This window comes from Caretta caretta, chromosome 10 (assembly GCF_965140235.1).
Source record: "Caretta caretta isolate rCarCar2 chromosome 10, rCarCar1.hap1, whole genome shotgun sequence".
Lineage (NCBI taxonomy): Eukaryota > Metazoa > Chordata > Testudines > Cheloniidae > Caretta > Caretta caretta.
The window spans coordinates 85,359,703-85,382,965 of NC_134215.1; the positions used below are offsets into that span (position 1 = coordinate 85,359,703).

The following is a 23,263-nucleotide window of genomic DNA, read 5'->3' on the forward strand; positions in this document are numbered from 1 at the left end:
TTGTGGCAAGCTGGGGTGTGAATCACCCGCACTAGCCTGTCACAGACAATGTCCATGTGGACTCTGGGTTTGTTAATGCTCTTTGATCCTGTCAGCTTTGAAATGGGACTAGAGCAAAGGGCATTAACGAACTGTTAGGCTGTAAGCAGGCTCCCCATGCATAGTTAGCCCACAGCAGGCTAGTGTGGGGTAGATTCAGACCCCAGCTTTCCGCAAACTAATTGTTCACGTAGACAGGCCCTTAGATTCTGTATTGAGGGTGATGCAGATCCCTGGAACCCTTCAATCCTCAGTAAGTTACAATTCCCACAGGGCGATCTGTCTGCAGGTCTGAGTCCCAGTTAGCAGCTCTTAACTCAGTAAGATGCTATGGTCTTGCTGGGTTCTGATGTGCAAGCCATAGTTTTATGTACACCTAAGCTTGTATCCATGCTAGAACCTACATCTGACATGTAACAAGATCTAACTGGTCCACTTATTTAAATATTTATTCTGCATCCCTGTTCTTTGTAGCAGGAGTGCAGTCGTGGTTCTCAGTGATAGCTTCATCCGGGAGTAAGTTTGCATGGGGGACACTATCCATAATGGATCCCTAATGCACATTTCACAAGGACATGATAGCCCTTAGAGTTCTGGAATCCCGACCGATCTTTTATCTAGGGTTGACAGGGCTCATGAATTAGCACTTCCTTGTTTCTGGTCCCATGGCATCCCAAGGAGACATGATGGCCAAATCTTGCTGCGTCATGGGCAATCAAAATATCTACCAACAGGAGAAAATAATTCAGAAAATCTATATCACGCCTTTCACCCACTGCAAAATGAAAGAAGGTGACTATTCCATAGCCTAAGGGTCCTACCCCAGACTTCAGATTATGCACTACAAGACCAATGGCATCACTCTCTTTAGGGAGTGTACCTATGGGAAAAATGTGCAGAGCAGCTACATGGGATTTGGGCTATCTGTTTGTTTATGGCCCACTTACAATTTTTTGGACTTAGTGGACATAATATTTGATAGTGGAGTCCTATAGTCTGCAGAAGGGTATAAATAAATAAAAGGATGTAATGGCTTGATTTTTCTTCCCTTTCCATTCCTGGGCTCGATGCTAGTTACGTCCACTATGTACAGAATTGCCAGATGTACTTTTGAGAGAGAGAGAAGTGGCTCTTCATAGAATCATAGAATATCAGGGTTGGAAGGGACCTCAGGAGGTCATCTAGTCCAACCCCCTGCTCAAAGCAGGACCGATCCCCAGTTAAATCATCCCAGCCAGGGCTTTGTCAAGCCTGACCTTAAAAACTTCTAAGGAAGGAGATTCCACCACCTCCCTAGGTAACGCATTCCAGTGTTTCACCACCCTCCTAGTGAAAATTTTTTTTCCTAATATCCAACCTAAATCTCCCCCACTGCAACTTGAGACGATTACTCCTTGTTCTGTCATCTGCTACCACTTCTTTGAGCAGGGGGTTGGACTAGATGACCTCCTGAGGTCCCTTCCAACCCTGATATGCTGCCTTCCCATTGGAGGGAGCAGTCAGATGCTGATGTCTGAGAATGTGCTACATGCCATTTAATAGGCTTTTCGGCACAGACTCTGGCTGAGGTTTTCAGCTAAGTACTGACTCTCTAAGTGTTTGTCTGACGTTTTCTGGAATTGCTTTGCAGACAGCAGTGGCCCTTCCAGCACTGTCTCCAGTGCAGGCCCCTCCTCCCCGACCTCAATGGAGATCTACGCTCGCTTCGGCTTCACTGAGAAACCTTCCATCAGTCCCCAAATAAGTGAAGAGCGACTGAACTGCCAGCCCCCTGAACAGAGTGAGATGGAGCCCTTGGGGGAGGCACTTGAGTTGGAGCTGGGTGGGTCTGGGCCCTTGGTAGACAACCCCCTGGGAGAGATGCCAGAACAAGGCCTGATGAGGGTGCCAGGGCTCTTGGAGGTCCCAGAGCCAAGCAAGGAGGAACCATCTGAGGACATGCCAGAACAGGGCAAGACCAGGGTACTGGAACTGGGCAAGACCAGGCTGTCTGGAGAGACATCTGAAAAAGATGAGTTGGTGGAGCTGGAGCAGGGTGAGGAGAAGCCAGCTGGGGGAACATGGGAGCTGGGTGAGAAAGGGAAGCTGGAGCCAGGTGAGAGAGGGCTGTCTGGGAAGATGTCAGATCCAGGTGAAGAGGGGCCAGCTGGGGAGATGTTAGAACCAGATGTGATCAGGCCACTAGTGCCAGGGGAGACATCTGAGCTGGATGAGGAGGAGCCAGTGATGCAGATGTTGGAGCAAAGTGAGGGGCAGCTGGTGGAAATACTGGAGAAGGAAGAAGAGGAGCTGTCCACAGATAATGCTGTGTCAGATCGGCATCCATCCAGTCATCCGTATCGGGACCAACAGCTGTCCAGTGAGAATAGTGTTGAGGACGAGCAGCCTGCTAGTCAGCAGGAGCTACAGAACTAGCATCTCCCTCTGTGGCAAGCATGCTGGGAAGAAAAGAGAATCCCCGAGACAGTCAATGTCTGGAAGCAGTATGATTCCCCAGTCGTGGAGTGGACTCGGCTGTGCCCATATCTTCCATAATGTTTCTAGCCCTCCAGTCAACCCGCTGGGCAGATGTTACATCACTCCCTGCTCAGCACAGCTGGCACTCCAAGGCTCTGACTATCGGAGACTGGTCTATGGATCATTCAAGGGACAGGGGAAAAGTCTGTTCTGTTCAGAGACACCAGTCAGCTTGTCACCACCTGACAAGGGACACGCATCCCTGCCTTCCTTAAATAGAAAACAAAGTCAGCGCTGGGTGAGCAGGGGCAACTCCCACTGAAGTCCTAGGGAGTGCTTTGGCTTGCTTTTTCAGCGGCACTGGAACCAGGAGTGAAGGGGAGGTGGGTCCACAGCTGTCAGGGTAATGAGGCCAAAGGAGGTGCCTGCTGCCTGCAGCTGGTGTCAGCCCACTGACTGCATGGAGAGGGGCACAGGGTCTGGTAGACAAGGGCATTGTGGCAGCCACAAGCCTCATCAGAACATACAAGAGCTGCATGTTTGTGCTGACCAGCTGCACTGTGGTGTTGGTCTCCTGCTCTCTGGCTGTTGGAATAAACCAGGGGAAGAGATTTGAGGGCAGCTTGAGGGTCTTGGTTAAGCTGCAGTGTCCTTGGAAGCAGGAGAATGATCCCGAGTCTTGGCAAGGGTGCACGATCGGTGTGATGAGAGTGCCTTTGTAAGCTGGTGGCTTCTGGAACGGAGAAATCCTAGCCTGCAGGTTCATGACAAGCCTGTTCAGAAATGGCTTTTATGTGACTGAATGAAAAATAGGTAACACTGGGCATTGCCTGCTGCCAAACCAGCTCCTTCCTTCTGTGGGCCCTGCTGCCCCTACCCAGCCTGACTGCTTCACTTGCCAGGTCTGGTAACTGTCTGCTTCTCTCACCTCGCCTGTCAGTCACCCCCAGGTGGGGATGGTTGTGGGGGGGCACAGAGGCAAGTCTGATTGTAGGGAGAAACACTGGCAGGGGGCATGGGACAGAGAGGGTAATGGGGGTGGGATGAGAAGCTTTACTTAGAGCACTGCAGGGACAGGTTGGGGACCACTGCTTGTGGGGGGACCCCTTTCAGTGGCTGACCCTTGTGTGTTCCCTTTGGGCTGGGATTCTGCAGGGAGGGGCATGGTACCCACTCTAGGAGGGGTGCACGGCGGGTACACAGACGGGTCTTTCTGGTCCCTGAGGGCTGAATGAGGTTTGAGCTCTGAGCCCTGCAGTGACAGAAACAAAGTGCAACTGCTTTTTGAGCAAATCAGGTTTTATTTGTAAGGCACTGATAAGGAGAAATCGCTATTGTGAATAAAGTACAAACTATTTAATATATATTTATGTAAATGAGCATCAAGCACAAGCCCAGAGGCATGGTAACTACAGGGGTCCTGCTTCCTGAGCCATTGCAGGTAGAGGATTCCCCATCTGCAGTGGCAGGGGCTGTGATGTCACCTCTTCAGCAAAGTGACAATCTGCCAGAGCAAGTGTATTCCTTTGTCCTGCCTATAGGGCAGGACTGTATTTATGGTACAGGTTTGTCTGTGTCTGTAGTCTCTGGGGAAGCTGTACCCAAAGATCTCTGCGCTATATCAGGATGTGTATGTTCACAGTAAACATGCTACACTATATGTCTGGCTTCCATCTCTCTTACCACTGCAGCAGCCTGGGCAAAGCGCTGAAATGCCCAATGTCTCCAGCATTGTTGTCTTTGAGGAGTTGTCCTCCAGGTTGTCTTTGAGGAGTTATTGCTGTATATGCTGCTGAGCTGAACTTGGGAATTCAGGTCAGACCACTGCACCTAAAGCTTCCTGAGCCCCCACAGGGGAGAGACTCCCTTTGTTGCACTTGAGATGGAGTGTTGGAAATGCACGTGTCTGTGATATCTGTGTTTGAAGCTAGTGCCATTCACCTATTGGAGGGGATGAGCCCTGTGTGGGAGGGATAGCTCAGTGGTTTAAGCATTGGCCTGCTAAACCGAGGGTCGTGAGTTCAATCCTTGAGGGGGCCACTTAGGGATCTGGGGCAAAAATTGGGGATTGGCCCTGCTTTGAGCAGGGGGTTGGACTAGATGACCTCCTGAAGTCCCTTCCAATTCTGTGAGGCTAAGGCCTGACTCTGTCCCACACCAAAGCATGGCAGTGCCATGGCTTGGCTTGGCATGGTTTAAGGAAACCTGCAAAATGGGTGTGGGTATTTGGGGTGGAAGTTGGGTCTTGGATGTATAACGAAGGCCTAATACCTCTGAGACACAGAGAGAAAATCTGGAGGAAATCTGGTATGGTTTTCACTATGGGAGTGGCAGGGGTGTCAGCCTCAGCTTCCTGGATTTGGCAGGACCTAGAGAGGCAGAGCCTGCAGGAGCTTTTCCAGCCTTTGGTTACGTGGTCATTGAAAGGGCCAGGTAAGCTTTGTACACAGAGAGCTTGTGTCTCAGCCAATTGCAAGGTCAATACAGTTCGTAAAGAGGAAGTGCTGAAGCCTGGTGATCCAGTCTAAAAATGGGGTGAACTGGGGGGGGGGGGTCCACCTTGAGAGTGGCACAGCCCTATGCTTTGGAAAGGGTCCCTCCAAGAGAGAGCTCCTAGGTGCAGTTCACTCCTGGCTGTAACGGCATGCATTAGGATACTCACATTTTGTTTTTTCCCAGTGCACCATTTGTGAGGTGTTTGTGTTAACTGGGGCTTAGCAAAAACTTTTCTGGCCCACTGTGCTCAATCAGGGGCTCTGCATGGGACTGGCCTACAGCAGCACTCAGCTGCTGGGCTCTGAAAGGAGCATCCCCTTCCTGGCACTGGGGTGAAGTCCTGCCTGCTTTATACTGCTTCCTTCCTCTAGGTGGAGCCAACTCTTCACTGTCCCTTGCTGTGAACTAGGATTTTAAAGATCTAGACGAGGGCATGCTCCAGAACATCCCCAGCTTCTGTTAACTGCAGGGGTTGCTGGACGACTCTGGCCCAGAACCGTCCACCCAGAAGTGGTGCTAGCTCAGCCGTTCTCCTCCTGGCCACCTGCTGCCTGTCAGCCCCTAGAAGGCCCTCAGGGAGTGTGCCCATGGTAGGGTAGACCAGCTCCATCACTTCGTGAGGCGTGTGTTGGAATTTGGAATACACTCACCTGCACCCCTTCGCAGTGCTGCCCAGACTCACAAGATCCCCAGGCCTCAAACACTGGGAGAGATTGGGGGTCCTGCCTCTAACACCTCTCCCTGTTTTTTCAGCCAAGGGGGAGGAGGCTGCCTTTTCCCCACCTGCTGCACTTTCGAGCTTCTCTTCAAGGTCAATGAGCATCATCTGCTGGCGTCACCATTGTCACTGTGGCAGCCAGACCTCTCCAGGCAACAGGAGATGTTTCTCTATAATTGTTTTCCTTTCTCCTGTTGCTGGGGCAGGGTGAGATCTATGCATCTCATCACACTGGTAGGAATAGGAGCCTCAGCCAGGACTGAGCAACTGTGCCTCCAGGGCATATGAAATCCGCTCAGTCTGCTCCAGCTCTTCATCTCTAGCCACTCATGCTGCTCCAGGAAAATCTCAGCAGCAGCACTGTGACCTGCTGTGTGGGGAGCTGTACACACCACAGCACAGAGCTGCTAGCTGTGGCCATGCAAGGGGGACAAAGAGGCCAGCTGGGTTTCCAATCTGACTGGGTTCTACTTGTCCAGCTCTTGCTCTGTACCTGTGTAGTGGAGGTGGCCAAAGTGCAGTCCACTGCCCAGAAGACACAATTTTATAACAGCCTACCAGTAGGCTGTTCGGCGGGGGGGAGGGAGAGGGTTGGCATGCCAGGAGAGGAAGTCTCCACTGACAGCCCCCAGGAAGCTACAACTAGCTTTACTTTGTCCCAGTGAGTTGCAGTCCTCAGGCTCCTCAACTTCACCAGCTTGTGCGTGGCTACCAGCCCCATGTAACAGCTGTGATGCTGGGATTCTCAGCACAAGGTAGCTCCCCAGAGAGCAGGTTGAATGGAACAGATGTGTTGGGAAAGTGCTCAAGGTGCTAACACACTGAATCACCCAAGTGAGTGTCCTTAACATCCCAGGAAAGTGGGCTGCTTCCTTGTGAGTCATCAGACACATGCAACCTGCGGGGTCAAAGTGAGTCTCCCATGAAGCGCTGCCTGATAAGCAGCCAAGCTGCCTGGCACAGAAGCTGTGACGGGTATGAGGTGCATTGATAGCAAGGCTTCAAAGGCTGGCTCTTGTGCTGCTGCATTGCAAAGTGAGCTAGAGGCTGCCCAAAGCATCAGTTGCTGATCTCCCAGTAACCTCCCTTTTATCCCAGGAAGTACTGACTGGTGTAGGGCATCCCCAGTTCCAGCCCTTCCTCCTCAAGGAAATTAAAAGGCAGAAACCTTGTGAAGGAGACCAGCAGCTGGGGTGGGGCTATGGAGCAGCTGGTAAGGGATGGGGACAGAGGCTAAGAAAGAGAGTCGCCAAAGATGGGGGATAGGGTGGAATTTTTATTGATGCAAGGGTATAAAATACAGTGCCTGGATAGAAGTAATGGGCACATTTTAACCAATTTGTTGAAGTTTCAGCTTACAGCCAGTGGATCTCATTTTGCCTTTGCTAGATTGAGGAGCCCTCTGCTATCTGAATTCTCTTGGCTTTCTCTTAGCTAAACTAAAGAGACTGAGCTCTCTTAGTCTCTCATTGTAACACACGTTTTCCAGACCTTGGAGAAGTCTTGTCGTTTTGCTGAACCTTTGACAATTTGTCAAAATCCTTTAAAACCTGGACAAGCTGTGTCCTGAGAAACCACTTCAAAAATCAGTGGCGAGAGGGTTTCCTGCCCTGGTGCAGAATGGGATGGAGTTGAGGCTGGAGACCATTAAAAGCTGATTTGTTTCACCTGTGATGCCAGGTGTCTGGAATGCCAGGTGCAAGAGGTAGAGCCAAGTGCTCTCTACAGCTTGGAGAAAGAGCATGTGGGATAGGGAGCCGCAGTGGGAAAAGAATTGGGCTTGGTACAACTCATCTTCTTTCTGATGGATAAAGTCACTAGGAAAGGGGTTTTCCACCTTTCAAAGAAAAGGTGTATTTTTTTTATTTCCTTCCTGCAGCCACCTCTCCCAGGAAAGCCTAAGCTCTCAGGGGATCATGGACATTCAAAGCCAAGTGTTAGAATACATATCTCATTATTGTGCAACTGTTTTTGTGAGTGTGACAAACTCTGTTGTAAATGCATTTTTTTCCTCCCCTTTGCAGTAGTAGCTGTATCCCCTGGGCTAAGAGGGGCCTTCTAGGGGCAATGCAGGGAGCTGCCCCATTCCCTTTTAACCTATTTGCTGCCCCTCTCAGAGGAAAGGGGCAGGAAAGAAGTGCACAGAGCAAGGGAGCAAAAGGAGGCCCTGGTGGATAATAGCCCTTTAAACAGCTACTGAGAAGCTCTAGAGGGAACTAACGTGTGTTCACTAAATCTGCCAAAGCCACATCTCTGGTTCCTCAAGCTCAAACTGGATGTTACCCTGGCTCTCTCCAAAGGCTTTGAGGCTGCAGCTGTGATCTGGGCAGGGAGGTGACTGGTAGGCACTGCTGCTTTGGGATCTACAAGTAGAGACTTGATCATGGTGCACATGCGCCCTACATGTGGGAGTTTGGAATGTTTTTACCAGCAGTGTCTTTTAGGGGGCCAGGCCTGTGTTCTGCACACCCTTGCACTCCCCCTCCCAAGAGGGTAAAGGGCAGTGTGACCCCAGCCACCCTCAGTTCCTTCTTACCACCCTCGGCAGCAAGTCAGAACAACTTCAGTGTCCCTGTAGTCGCTAGAGATCGTTCGTTACTGGTCGCAGTTACTACAGGTATTACATGTTAGTGTTTCTGGTCTTAGCCTGTTGGTTTAACAAACAAAAAAAGCCACAAAATCTACATGAGAGAGCTGATCCCAGGTGTTCAGTTTCATGGCTGAACCCATGTCCCCAGGTTTAAAGACCTTTCTCTCCCATGGAAGGATAATTTCCCTGTGGGATGAACACCTGAAGGGCCTTTACTATTTGCCCTTTTGCATTTGCAGAGAGTCATATCTCCTCTAAGTGTGCAATTTGTAAATCTTTTAGCAAACGCACACACAAGGCCAGAGAGTCAGCGCTAAATCTTTACCTCATGGAGCAGTCTGAGGGGAGCTTCTGATTCACAGGTGTGCCAGACAGAAGTTCCTGCCTTTTTTCCAGCAAACTATGCTTCCAGTGCTCCGTCTGCTTGGGACGGCACTCCAGGCTCTGGAGCGGCAGTGTGCACTCATTCCTCCTCCAGGAGTGCAAAGACGCTGCTACGCACCCTGCTGGAGCAGGCATTTCCCCTTGCTGCCTGCAGAAGAGCAGAGCATAGCTCCGTTTGCCTCTCAGCACCATCTCCTTTCCCAGTACAGGGCAAGAGATTGCTAAGAGTCGGCAAGCTGGAGACTTGCTTAAGCCAGTGCTAGTAAAGACATGACCACGTCATTGACCTTGGGACTGATGCGGCACTATCCAAAGATGACAGCACTGAACTGCCTAGAGTGCCTCCCCTACAGCCCTTTGAGAGCGTCTCTGGTGTTGACTCACCTGGGACCGCTCTCAGCAGAACACAGATCTCTAGTACTGACAATACCTAAGGGGGCATTTTCTGCCCCCGCAGGACTGAGTCACCCTGGAGTCTTCTCTTTTCAATGTTTCTGCTTCTGCTATGATTTCAAAATCATCTCTGGTACCCCAGTCCTGGGTACCAGTGATGAAGATCTCACTTCATCCACCCGAGAGTCAGAGGAAATCCACGATTCCCACTCAAGTCTCAGTGGCTCCAGGCACTGCTTCTCCACTAGTAGGTTTTTCCTCATTTGCAGCCACTTCTAGCAGGAATCCTTCTAGACCAGCACCCTTCCTACCTGGCCGATCTAGGGATAGGGAAGGGCATAGATTAAATTCTTCCCTTCTACAGAGATCATGTACCTGAAATTCCACGTTTCATAGATGCCTCCTCTTTGGCCCAATATGTCATACTCCTTTGGCTTTCAAATTTGGCCATACTGGGCAGGAGATCATCCCAGAGGAGCAGCAACTGCTGAGTGAAGGAAGGACATGGAGCGTCAGGAGGACCCCATCAGCACCTCCATGCTTTCTATCAACCCCCCTCTCCCCCCAGCTGACACAGTGATTCTATTTGTCCCTGCTACTGTTGATGACTTCAAGTTATTTCAATAATTGTTTAAAAGATTATAGAAATCCTTGAAGTTCCTTTTGAGATGGTTCAAGAGAAGGCTTATACATTTTTTGAGATTCTGTTACTGGCTCCTCAGAACTGTGAAACTTTGCCAGTGAAGAAGGGAATTTTAAACCTTGCTAAGGATTTATAGGCTCCCCTAGCCACCCACTCTGCTTCGCTGAAATGCGTGGATTGGAGATATCCGGTTCCATCTGAGGGTTTGGAGTATTCTGATACTCATCTTGTTAGTAGTCACTGCAGCCAATGAACAATCTAAGCAGTTTACAAAGTCTGCCCCAAAGGACAAAGAACCAACCTCTGAAAAAAAATTAGATTTTTTTTTTTCCACCAAAAAATAAATAAATAATACTCCTCTGGTAGCCTGCAAGCAAATCATCAGGCTACATTATTTGCAGTGGGACAAGGAAGTGAAGATTGTGGATAACCTCTCCTTGAGTTCTCCTGGGAGTTTAAGTCCATTTGCTCAGCAGGACAATCAGTTGCCAACACATCCCTGCAGGCAGCTTTAGATGCAGGGGACACAAGGGTACAATATATAGCAACTGGTGGCAAGGAGGAGGGCCTCGTCTGTATCTGGTTTTACCTAAAGAGGTACAGACACCCTTTAAAGATTTACTCTTTGATGGACAAGACCCAGTTAATTCAAAAACTGATCAGGCTTTGTACTCATTAAAATGCTCCAGATCCCCGCTTAGATCACAGCGTATCCAGAAAATAAGGAACATATAATTGCAGCCACCTGTGAAAGTGTGGTTTAAGTTACTTGCCAGCATCACACAGGAACTCTGTGGCAGCGGCTGAGATTGAATTCAGTTCTCCAGCTTGGCAGGGCTGGAGTAGAGAGGTGGATCTGTGAGTGGTCAGCATCGAGAGGGTTAAATGTCTGCTTCTGGATGTGCTTGGCCTGAGCTAAAGCATAGAGGGGGAAGAGTAGAGGAGGAAGGACAGAGCCCAGTGGGATCCCCTACAAAGCACTGATGAGGGCATGAGTAGGACCCGCTGAAGGAGTGAGTAGAGAACTGGGAGAGGCCAAGATTTCCAGAAAAAGTGTGCTTTGCATCTAGGGACTAATCTCCCTCAAGCACTGGGAGAGCTAGGAGATCATTAACTCTGCCTGGGATAGAAAGCTGTATCTTGTGGCTGTTTGAGTCACCCTCTCCAGAGCAGTTCTGTGCATATGTTGAATAGAATGGGGGAGATGATGGAGCCACATACTCCCGTACTCGACCGTACACAACCTTCATCCACGTCACAGAGGCCACATACCACCACAATATTCCAGGTGTCCCCTGTCCATTAGGAGTGCCTCCTCATCTGCAAGGCTGAGCCATAGATCGTTGCACAGGAGAGCTGCTGAGGTCCATGTATTATGGTTCATTGCCAATAATTATGCAGCGTACATGTGGCTTTAACGTGCTGTTCATAGGCTGCACTCTGCTAGGAGGGTGCGTGAGGTGACAGGTGTGGGGGCAGAGTTAAGGTCAGTTGAGGTATTTAACTGCATTTCCCCATTGCACTTCTCTGGTGCCTCTGTTCAACGAGACTAGCTCAAAGCACCTTACAACCATGCATTAATATTGCTTCAGAACACCTCTGTGAGACAGGGTGCTGTTATGTCCATTGGATGGGTGGGAAGTGGAGGCCCAGAGAGATGAAGTAATTTTACCAAGGTGACAGAGGGAGGCAGAGCCAGAAGTGGATGTTGACCTCCTGAGCTGCAGTTAGCTGTGACAGACACAAGCCCATTCTCTCACATTGGTGGCTTTATCTCAGCTTAGACGCACCTGGCCTTTTTAAAAATTCCAGCCTTCTTATCTATTACTTCTGACATCATTATTGTTTTGCAATTGTCACAGAGGTCTGCTCCACACACAGCTGTCCTGGTTTAACTACAGGCATGATTTTACAAAGACTTAATTAAATCCGTGCAAATTAGTGGGTGGACACTCTTAAACCAACTTAATCCTGTATTTTAGTCATTTAGCTTGCTCCTGTACCTTACATTATCCATTACAGAGCAAGCTTAAACCACTATAACCAGTTTTAAACTGAGATAAATGTGTCCACATGGGTTTGCACTAGTTTAACTAAACCAGGGTAATTAAACTGGTGCAAGGTTGTGTATAGACAAGCCCTGTGGTTTTGTCTGGAATTAGAATAGCGACGGCTTGTGATTAGCGACATTACCTTCTGGCTAAGCTGAACCTACAGGCCCTGCGTTTCCTCGTCCAGTGCGGTGAAGGCAGAACGTCTGCCCATAACCAGATTGCTTGTGGTGCTGTTACACACACTCCAGCCATCGAGGGCTCTGAAGGCAATTTTCAACTGGATATTTGAACGAAGTTGGAAGTAAGAGGGAGGCATAGGGGGGCAGCATCCCCAGTGAGTGTGCAGAATAACTTCTGCACTGCAGTTCTCCCTGGCGTGCTGGTAACCCTGACAGCTACAACCCAGACATGCAAAGCGGGGGCCGAGTGCAGCATTTTATCCAGGGCAGCACAAGCTTTGAGGAAGAACCTCTCATTTTGAGAATGCAGTGCAGGGACAGCAACATCAGGACCAGGGAAGCCAAGCACCTGTCCGCAAACACATCTGAGAGCAGGGCTGGATTTACACCTTACATGCCCCTAGGTACAGCATCTTCCGTGCCACCCCCTGCCTACAGCTGACCTTCATGTTTGCTGTAAAAAAATGAAACTTTTAACCCATTTTTAACTTTTAGCTGCCTCTAGAATGCCGGCGCCCCTTGGCATGTGCCAAACTGGAAATCCGTCCCTGTCTGAGCAAGCTGTTTGCTCTTTCCAGGTGGGTGATTGTGTTTCCTAGAGCAGAGATGCTGCCTCCTAGTGACCATGGCATCTGGCAGCACAGGGGATAGGGTGGGTCACAGCCCCTCTGCCAGTCTATCAGTGTCACTGTGCTACAGCGCCACAAGGAGGCAGTGGGATCATTAGCATGACAAGCGCACAGCTCCTGGCTAAGAGCCGTCATTGTTCACCAGGGGCTCAGGGTGCTGCTGCCCACAGCCAGCTGCCCCGTGACAGAGCACGCTCTATGGAGGAGACAGAACAGTGCCAGCTTTCAGCAGAGCCTTTGTTTAAGTCAAAAGGAAAAACAACCTAGCAGAGCAGCCGGCACATCCTAGGAGACGCAGGCGGACTCTGGTGAACTCATTACATCAGTCAGGCCTCACTGAGGCCCCAGTGGAAATGGAGGGAATGTTGAAGCAGGGGCTAGACCCCAGCCGCTGGCAGGTCTGCTGCTGGCAGGCCTGCCTTGGACAGTGACCATCTGGGCATACAGTTCATACAGCAGAGGCCTAACTTGCAGGAGAACACCAATATCTGACTGCCTGGGCTGTGCTCCAAATAGGGGCAGTGGGAGCTGAGACCCACCCCTGCCTGTAATCAGCACTTCTGACAATTAGGCAGACTCTTCTGTGACCCTTTCTCCCAGATTGACCCTTTCAGAAGCTGCTGCCCCAAGCAAAATATCTAGCTGACTGGTGAGGGTAGTCAGGGCCTCTTCCTATCAATCAGCTTTTGGATCCATAAGACCCACCGTGGCTGTCTGCACTGAGGCAGAGTTAGAATCAGACTGTAACTGATGCAGAGGACCTGCGTCTGTTGGTTTGCCCATGCTTATTGTTCTTCACAGATATAAAAGCAAGTGGATCCAAGGAGATCTGTAATTCTTAGAGAACCTGAGTGCTCTACTCATATGCAATGATCCTCTCTTGTGGTGGATGATATAGCTTCTGCAGCTAGGTTCAGACCAGAAGAGCATCTCAGTACCCTCAAAAAGAACAGGAGTACTTGTGGCACCTTTAGAGCCTAACAAATTTATTTGAGCATAAGCTTTCATGGGCTACAGCTCACTTCATCGGCTGCATCCAATGTTGTGAGCTGTAGCTCACAAAAGCTTAGGCTCAAATAAATTTGTTAGACTCTAAGGTGCCACAAGTACTCCTTTTCTTTTTGCGGATACAGACTAACATGGCTGCTACTCTGCAACCTCTCGGTACCCTGTGACTAATCCTTCTACGATGGATCAGAGAACTCCTCGGTAGGGAACAAACCCAGGGCCACCCTCTGGCACCACATTTTTGGTCATACAGATGTCAGGGTAAGAAATTCTGCACCTTGACTTTTTTCCCCCATTTGCAATTGCAGAGGGAACCAAAGAATCTGGAGAAATGCTTTAAAGAATGCCAGCTTGCCAACTCTTCTAGCCCTGAACCTGCCAGAGGGGAGGAATGGGTTTGGGAGGAACAGGGAAAACTGATGGGCAGTTGGGGTGAGGTTTTTATTGCTGGGATTTTAGGGTGGTGGAAGAGCGGGGCTTTTGTAAAGCCCCCAATGGCAACTGATGGGGTCTGTTGCTGCAGCACAGCTGTTAAGAAGAGGAGTAACAATTTTTTGGTATGACAGACATGCAGAACCAGAGGCCAGTCTGACAAAGGCAAACAAGACTCCTGGGAAAGGACATGGCTAGCTGCAATTCAATATGAGTCTATAGGTCCTGCCCGCACCTAGCAAAGCCACAATCATATTTTGAACTAACAGACTCCATGCGAGAGGTGAAAATGTCATTGTTCAAGGAACAAAGCCGCCACATCAGAGCTAGCAGGTAGCCAAAGTCACCAAGGCCCAGAGCCTTAAAGACTAATTAGGCCTCTATCTTCCCTTGTTTTCAGTGGCTGTGAGACACACACAGACTTTTTGAGGGTCTGGGCCTAAATCCCTGTAGTTCCTGGTTGAGACACAACATATTTGGCCTGGAGCCAGTCACGTTAATGGATGGGTGCTAAGACAGCCCGTCAGCCACAGGTGAGACCTCAAAGTGTTTCAGGTGTCAGTTTTTTGCTGCATAAATTTTGAAATTAAAAATGGAATTAAATTAGCCAAAAAGGTGTTATGGGGAAGGGTAGCTAGTGACTGTGAATGGGGGACTGGTTATGTTAATGCCTTTATTAAGCCTGTGCACATGCACAGTGTCAGCTGGTTGTTTCCAGAAGCCAGAGCAGACTCAGACCAGGGTTCTCATGCAGTTAGCTTAAATGCTTCTCTCTGGCCAGACAGGACTCCCAAGTTCTAACTGACAGTTACCTTGGGCCTCCTTTGGGTGGTTAGGGGGTGCTCCTCCTTGGCCCTCCATGAGCTGCTATTTCTCGATCACCCCATAGTTCTTCTTTGAGCACTGGTCCCTCTGTGTATTCCACATGTGGGCACACATGAAGTTGGAAATCTTTCCCTGACTAGGCCATCCTGTGATGTAAATAACCCTAGGGAACAAGAAGAAACCTGAGGAGGAGGTCAAGACTCAGGAGAAAGAGGACTATTTCTCCAAAAGCCACAAAAGATCTCTCAAGCCTTTTTAGCCATCTACGCATAAGGATCTGCTGCAGTACCCTCTCCAGATGACTTAAGTCCTGTCAGGAGTTGCTGGGAAGGACAGTGGACACTCTGGACATGGAATTACCTGAAGTGCAGGAGAAGCAGATACAGTATTTGATATTCTTCAGTCTGACCCTAGCAGGTTGGCAATGCCAAGGATGGAAGACTCACAAGGCAGATTGCAGCATCTCTATCTCCAGTAACCAAATGAGCAAAGCTGAAATACCAATTCCCTCAAAAATTATTTGAGAACTTCCCCCTCATCTTAGCAACCATGACCCCTTGTCTTTTGTAGAATTACTGCTTCTAAGGATAGAGTACCTCTAAGTATGGCCTATATTCTTTGTTTCTAAATGTATAGGAATGCTAGCTGTATTAAAACACACATTGTTTGCTCGTACCTAGCTTACCAAGTGATCCAGATCACTCTGATCTGTCTTCATCATTATTTACCCCAATTTTTGTAGCATCTGCAAACTTTATCAGGGATGATTGCATGTTTTCTTACAGGTTGCTGATCAAAATGTTAAATAGCATAGGGCCAAGAACCAATCCCTGCAGGACACCACTAAAAACACACCGGCTCCATGATTACTCTCTATTTACAAATACAGTGTGAGACCTATCATTTAGCTAGCTTTTAATCCATTTAATGTGTGCTGCATTAATTTTTTGTAGGGAGCCAAAGTCAGGGAGGTCATGGGTGGATAATGGGGGGGAGGGAGGGGGCGGAACTTCCCACAAGCTATGCCCCTGTCTCCTGGTGCCTATATGCTTGAGATGTATGGAACTGCCCAGTTGGAGGAAACAGTTGGACAAACTCAAATGGAACAGTTTACAAAAGCCCAAGACATTATTTTTTGCAACTAATGTGGTTTTATTATTGTATCAAGCTCCTCCCTTTACAGCAGTTAGTTACAGAGTGTTGCACATGAACATGGGGGAAAGGAACTAAAATCAAGGAACTAAGGTCAAATAGTAACATGATGCAGAAGAAAAGAACCTGGGCGCTCTGTTTTTACAACATTCAGCATAGAAAGAAGCTAGGAGCACAAATTGCCAGCTCAGTACAGTTAAGACGTTCACTTTTTTTATTATAATTTTAAAATATTTTGTACCTATTACATACGTGAATATTACACATTGTCATCCACATGCAGAAACAAGCAAAAGCGGAGTTTAAATGTTTCTCTACTGTAGTGTCATGGTACCTCTGGGTTGGCCCGTGTCCCATAGGCTAACTCAGCCTCAGGCCTGTAGCCATTTGCTGGGGAAGGCAGGGCTTGGCCCTGTTATAAAGGTGGTGGGTTTTTTAAAATGTATTTTCTCATAAATTTTGAGGAAGAAGGCGAAAGAAGCTGAAGACAGCACACACTGCTACAAAACTCTTCAAAAAGGTGTGAAAGAGACTCCGGGCAGGGAGGAGAGTGGGCACTGGGGTAAAGCTGCAGAAGGGACGCAGCTGCAGCGACCAGGAGCGTGTCCTGGGGTAGGCAGATACACTCCCAGCTGCTCTTCCTTCCTGGTGAATGCAGGTGCCCCTAAAGCCCCACTGTCACTCTTATTAGTCAGAATTGCTTCAAGTTGAAGAATGAGACATTCATATGAGGGTCTAGCTAAAGTTTAGTGCATTAACTTTTTCTGCCTAGACACTCTGCTGAGGAAATGGACTCAGTAGCTGAGCATGCACCATTTGTTCCCTCTTCAAACCCAGATCTGAGTGTGCAAGGCTTCCAGGCACCAGGAGTTGGCTGACAGCCAAGCACAGGTAAACTGGTCTAACTGACTTCTTGAATGACCTAAAGTGAAAAGCCCAAAGACTGAAAAGAGGCCAATGGAAAAACAGGTTGGATCTGTATCACTGCCTGCCTGTGATTGGCTGTCATAGCTGACATTCATACATACTGACTCAATCAGTTTACAGAGAATAACATTTATTCTCCTGGTAGACACACTTTGGACCAACTAGTTTAAAAAAACCAAGAAAATACAATGCAGGAATTTAATAAATTCCCAGGCAAGAATCTCACCCTCAAAACAAGGGCTGTAGCTAAAGGGCCAGCTGTGCTGACTGGCCTCAGCTCCTTTAGATACATCAACTCTGCTTTGTAGCCTGTGCGGAGACCCCCGCGGCTGCCAGTGATACTTTGTTAGTTTCTCGAGAGTCTGTCTGTTCTTTAAATTGCAACATCTGAGTATTCACAATGAGATCCCTCAAAACCACATGGTGCCATGTTAACATGTATAAATTAAAATATTAACTCCATACAAAATGCAGCTTAACACCAAAAATAAATATATAAATTAGATGGCAAAATAAATCATTTCCATAGAAATCCCATTTTAGTCCTCTAGCAGCAGGTTTTTCAGGCAGCATTTTCTCCACACCAGCTGCCCAGGAGTGGCTACTAGTTTGCTAGCGGCACAGATTAGCATGTCCCAGCCAAGCATAGCACAAGGACCTGGGCTCCTTCCCCACCAGAGCAGGGCCCAGGGCCAAGTACCGGCACTGATGCAACACGTGTTCGGGGCTGTGGGCCAAGATTTTCATCATAGCCTTTTTATGGTATAGCCCCCCAACGGCTTCGTGTCTCTGTCTTGCTAAAAAATCCTCCCTGGTGCCATGAGCAGCCTGACATGGCTCTGCAACGACAGTGTTAAACATGTTGGCAGAGCAGCTGAGCACTAGTGCGTGAGCAGCCACTTCCACTGCCTCACGTTTATGGCCCTTCATGAGCTGAGCCTGGAGCCTGAAAGGGCTTTTCCATCACTAGCTTATACAATGCGCTGATGTATTACTCAGCAGCAATGGAGCGCCCATGCCATAAAGGCAAGGATCTGTTAAGATGGCTATGACAGCGCATCCCTGCTACCCCTGGTGCCTCAGTTCCCTATCCCTCCTCCTTCTCCCACTCAAGAAAGCCTTTGGTTCATAGGCCACAACAGTTCTTAGGCAAATCCTGGTCCAGCAGCGGCCAGCGTTGTCTTGAGCGCTTCTGTTTAGGTGAGTTGGGGGTTGTGCGTTTGGATACCCTTCTGACTGGGACTGTTCACGTAGCAGTCCCTCGATGACTCCTGCAGTCACACTGCTGATGCTCAGAAGTACAACGTTAATCATTTTACAAGTGCAAAGCTGAGGTTAGCAGATCAGGAATGTGCTCTTTGTAGCTAAGAATGACAAGCCAATGCTCCACCAAGCCAATTTATCCTTCATCACAGCTCCTCAACCATGGCGAAACAGATGAACAGGTAACCTAGTGATGGGTGTCCAACAACTCAGGACAGAAGCCTCTGGAATTAGATAAACGCAGCCATGCGTAGTTGGAGTCCAGTTCTCTTTTCCTAGCATGCCTCATGTTCTGAGAGCTGGAGGAATGGCCTTCTCTTTTTGTCCAGTTATTTCAGAATATTGACACCAGAATCCCTTTGCTCCTCGCTCACTCCCCTTTTCCTCTATTTCACAGTCTCTCTCCCACACCGTGACCATCACGACTATCTTCATGCAGCAGCAGAGTTACAGGCCAAAGGAAACATTTCATGGTGCTACAAGCCAAGTGGCAGTGCAGCCAGAGCAAGGGAAGGAGAGCAAGTGCTCGCAGCATCAAGGCAGCCAAATTATTCTACAGCGACTATACAGGCAGCAAAATAAACCAGGGAAAGAGAAGCTGGCCCTGGCCTGGTACTGCTCCTTGCATGACCTCTCAGTTCTGCACAGAATCTTAGAGCCCTCCAGGCTCCTCTTTCAAAGCATCCAGTGTTGAGCTGGATGAGTCCTGAATCTCCTGCAAATGGGAACCACATATAGACTAAACCAGAAGAGAAGAACTGGACTGTGATGAGATGGTAGCTCTGTCTGAGTGCTGCATGGTGGTGGACAGCATCAAGGGATGAGAGCCAGGTGTCACTGGGAGACTCAGAACTCAATTTTGCAGGCTGGGAAGGATTCATCCTGCATCACTACAGTGCTGCTGCTCGCTAGCACCATGATGTTCAGCTCCTGCTGTTTCTCATGGGTTTGTTGGTACCATTCGCGTGTCACCTCAGTGTCATGCGTTGGAATCAGCGTCACCTGGAAAAGACAAAAGAGAAAACTGACAGCACTGCTACTCTCTGGTTTAGTGCACCAACAAATTGTGCCCACACAATCCTATAACTGTTACTCTGGCCTCGTGGCCTTGCCTGCTCGTTTTTCCATCCGCCTGTTACATATTGTCTTTTAAACTAGAATGGCCTCTTTACTATCTCTCTGTGCAGCATCCAGCACCAGGGGGTCCCAGCCTGTTGCATCACGGGCACTACATCCATATAAATAATACTAAGACGAAGAAGAACAGAAAGGTAAATGAAGGAGGGGGAGAGGCTGTGCTGGAGAATGAGTTGGTCGACAGCAACAAAAGTAGCAGCAAATCTGTGTTCACAAGGGCTCCAGTAATGGCCGTGGAATGACCGGAAAATGCCACACAGCCTGTGTGTCACCTTACCCAGGTGCAGAACATGTCAGCTCCAGAGCCCTGGTGTTTGAGGATGCGGTATCTAGCAGAGCAGTTTGGACAAAGGTACGCTCTGCTCTAGTCCTGCCTGCAGGAACAGGCACCACCCAGGCTCTCACTGAAACCTTGTAGGCAGAGGTGGGTATTATAAGGAATATTTGTTGATGGTTTAAGGAGCTAATAGGAAGTTATTATCAGAACAGGTTTAGAATTGTGATTGCAACACTGTCCCCACTGCCAGGGCGGGAAGTGGGGTGGGTGACCCTATCCCTAATACCACGTTAGGGGGCTACTCTTCTGTCTTAGGGTTTACTTTCCAGCTGGTTTCTGCCAGAGGACAATTACTGTTTCCTCCTGCAGAGACAGGAGGAGTGAGTGATCTTTAAGTGAATGAATCTCAGCATAGGGAAGGAGACTATCCCCTACCCTTTCTCCTAATTCCTCAGGCTACACTGTCCTCCTGTCCCTAGGCTACTGACAAACAGAACCCCAAATGGCAGGGAGGGAAGAGAGGTTGCTAAGATTTGACAGTGACTGGCGCTTAACACCGTACAGTGAGAAAGTCCCCGTCCCATTTGTTTCTCTCTAGTGCACCATCATGCGAGATTTTTTCCACTGTGGATCAGTATTGTAATAGGCACATTCTCCCTAGAGTTCCATGATACAGTGAACATCACACATTCCTGGGCATTTACATCACTTACCTGCAAGTTCTCACCCCACTGGGACTTTCCTTCCAGAAGTGCATCCAATACCACACGGCTGGGCTCCCCATTGGCTGGATCATTGCCACTCACAACATAGTACGAAGCTCGGACCCGCTTGAAGAACTCCAGGTCTGTGTTCTTCCCACTGCAGTGGTTGGGGATGTAGGCCAGGTCCACATAGACAGGTGGTCCAGGGGGCACAGAAAGACTGCTTTTGGGGCTACTGGAAACTTTGGAAAAGAGAAATCAGATGCTAACAAAACCCTGAAGCATCTGGAATACAGGAAGATTTCCTGCAGCTGCAGAGACTAAGTTAAAGGGCCTGGACTGGCTCCTTCTCTCTGCTACTGAAAGGAAACAATAGTGGATGGTCTGTCCCAGCAGTAGCACCGAAACCAGGTGGGAAAGGGGAAAGGTCTGCAATTCTTTAGTGCTGGACTGAGCAGCTTTAGAATCAGGTCCAGAATGGCCTTTGCTGCAGAAGGGAAACAAATTCCCTTTATTAGCTTTGGCAGAGTAATTAGTTCAGTCACTATCTGGCTAAATAGCCCCAGTTTCGGTTTCTTAACCTATCTTGGCTATAGCAATATGTCCTGATGTCCTTCATCTGACAGCCCTCAGGAATCTACAGTAACATCTCTGGGAACTCCTGCCTGGTTCTTAATGATTCCTAGCAGTTCTTTCTGATGACTGGCTCATGTTCTTCATCAATATTTCTGCTCCTTCAGCATTTCCCTTCATCGTTTCTGCATCCTTCAGTCATTGAGAGATTGAGAGTCATTGAGAGGTTAGAGATGTTCCCAAGTGCAGAGGCATAGAGTCATACACACATTTAGACAAGGACCTGAACATGGAGATATGTGAATACATGCCCACACTAGTGCAGACACATAGCCAAATGCACACTGCCAACCATGTGCAAACAAACACACACTGTAGACATATACACAGGCAGTATCATCTATATAGACACTAGAAAATATGTGAGTGCACACAAGCATGTGAATACAGCATGTGCATGCATTTACACACACACCACACCCCAAACATATTCTTTCCTTCCATGTGTCTCTTAGGCCTTTAACTCTAAAGTTCCCACAGTGTTTGGGCTGATACATGAACTGTTCTGTCAATAAAAAAAAAAAGTCTGAAAGGGAAGAAAGAAATGAAGAGGCACAATAAAAAAAAAAAAAGCTCTGCCCCCATTTGCCGTCCCCACACATAATCTGTACGCCTCATTTTCTTTTCATAGCCAATTCATGGCAGCAGCCAGGCTAAACACCAGCATTAACAAGAGACAAATAGCTCAGGGAATGTACAGGGAGAACAGAATCTGTCCCTTCTAGCCTGCACATGTGAAGCTGACTGACATCACTCTTAGTGAGGCATTTGATGGCCTGGTGGCTCATTACACTTTCTAGTGGGCAAGTGTCCATACCTCCAAAGCCACCTAATGACACAACCTTCTCCCCACACTTCGTTTTCCTGACCTCCTTCCCCTCCTACAAGTCTTTCCTCCTCCCCATCATGTTTCTCTCTTGCTCTCCTTGTCTAACCTCTTCATTTGCCCCAGTGATTCCAGCCCATCTTATCTCCTGATCCCCCCCCCCCACACACACCTCCCTCCCTTACTCTCCTCCTTAACTCTCCTCTGGCTCTTTCCCCTCACAATACAAACATGCTTTAGTCTCTCCCAACTTGAAAAACAAAAATCTCAATCCTGACCCAACCGGTCTCTCCAGCTGCCACCCTATCTCCCTCCCCCCTCCCTCAGCTCATTGAACCTCTGACTGCCAGATGCTGGGACTGGACGACAGGGAGGGATCACTCAATAAATTGCCCTGTTCTGTTTATTCTCACTGAAGCATCTGGCATTGGCCACTGTTGGAAGACAGGCTACGGGGCTAATTGGACCATTGGGCTTACCCAATATGGCTGTTTGTGTTCTTACGAATGCACTGGTTACAGCGCCTCCCATCCAATTCCAGGTTTCAGAGTAACAGCCGTGTTAGTCTGTATTCGCAAAAAGAAAAGGAGGACTTGTGGCACCTTAGAGACTAACCAATTCATTTGAGCATAAGCTGTAGCTCATGAAAGCTCATGCTCAAATAAATTGGTTAGTCTCTAAGGTGCCACAAGTCCTCCTTTTCTTCATCCAATTCCAGTTCAGATGCTCTCCATCCAGTTTCCACTCCCTGCATGCCACTAAAACACTTTTGGCAAAGTCTCTAATGCTCTCTGCCTACTCACAGCTCAGAACCAGTGCTCTAGCCTCTCCCACCTTCACCTGTCAGCTGCTGTCAACACCATAATCAGGCTCTTCTTGACAGCTTGTCCTCCCTTGGCTTCTGTGACTCTGTCCTCTCATTGCTCCTTTGCCGTGTCCTTCAGAGGATCCTCCTCAGCCCCCTCTCCGTTTTCCATTGGTGTTCCACAGGGCTCTGTGCTTGGCGCCCTTCCCTTCTCCCTCTAAGCCTTATCTCTGGATAAGCTCATCTACACATACAACTTCAACTCCTATCCCTATGTGGATGACTCACAGAGCTACCTCTACTCCTGAACTGTCTCTAATTGGCCAATCTAAAAATCTCAGCCTGTCACCTGACATCTCTTGGGGATGTCTAGCCATCAGTTCAAGCGCAACATGGCTAAAACAGAGCTCCTAATCTTCCACCCCGAACCCTTCCTGCTACCTCCTATCTTGATCACTGAGGACACCACCACTATCCTGCCTGCCATGCAGGTTCATAACCTGGGCATCATCTTTGGATGTCATTGCTCTAGGACCTCACATTCAGGCTAGGTCTCAATTTTGCGGATTCTTTCTCTATAACAGCGCTGAGATACAGCCTTATCTGTTCACACAGCTAACAACTGTCATCCAGGCTCTTATCTTCTGTCGTGATTACTGTGCCCTCCCTCTAGCTGGCGATGATTAAATAAC

At 48.6% G+C, this 23,263-nt stretch overlaps 2 protein-coding genes and 1 long non-coding RNA gene across 13 annotated transcripts in view; 2 read left to right on the forward strand and 1 right to left on the reverse strand.

Moving 5' to 3' along the window:
* Nucleotides 1-4,156, forward strand: part of PPIP5K1 (diphosphoinositol pentakisphosphate kinase 1) — a 141,020-nt gene extending 136,864 nt beyond the window's left edge. For all 9 annotated transcript variants that reach the window (XM_048866593.2, XM_048866594.2, XM_048866592.2 and 6 more), the window contains one exon: nucleotides 1,670-4,156. In XM_048866593.2, coding sequence (XP_048722550.2) covers nucleotides 1,670-2,454 — 785 coding nt within the window. In that variant the 3' untranslated portion in view covers nucleotides 2,455-4,156. The remainder of the gene's footprint in view (nucleotides 1-1,669) is intronic.
* A 4,084-nt stretch (nucleotides 4,157-8,240) lies between these two features.
* Nucleotides 8,241-15,535, forward strand: LOC142073441 (uncharacterized). The gene is made up of 2 exons (XR_012670345.1): nucleotides 8,241-12,531; nucleotides 14,423-15,535. It is a non-coding gene; the product is annotated as an uncharacterized LOC142073441 (long non-coding RNA).
* A 440-nt stretch (nucleotides 15,536-15,975) lies between these two features.
* Nucleotides 15,976-23,263, reverse strand: part of MAP1A (microtubule associated protein 1A) — a 117,743-nt gene continuing 110,455 nt past the window's right edge. For 2 of the 3 annotated variants that reach the window (XM_048866583.2, XM_048866584.2), the window contains 2 exons: nucleotides 20,317-20,549; nucleotides 15,976-19,191 (listed from right to left, as the gene is read on the reverse strand). In XM_048866583.2, coding sequence (XP_048722540.2) covers nucleotides 19,036-19,191; nucleotides 20,317-20,549 — 389 coding nt within the window. In that variant the 3' untranslated portion in view covers nucleotides 15,976-19,035. The other variant, XM_075133288.1, reaches the window with a different exon arrangement.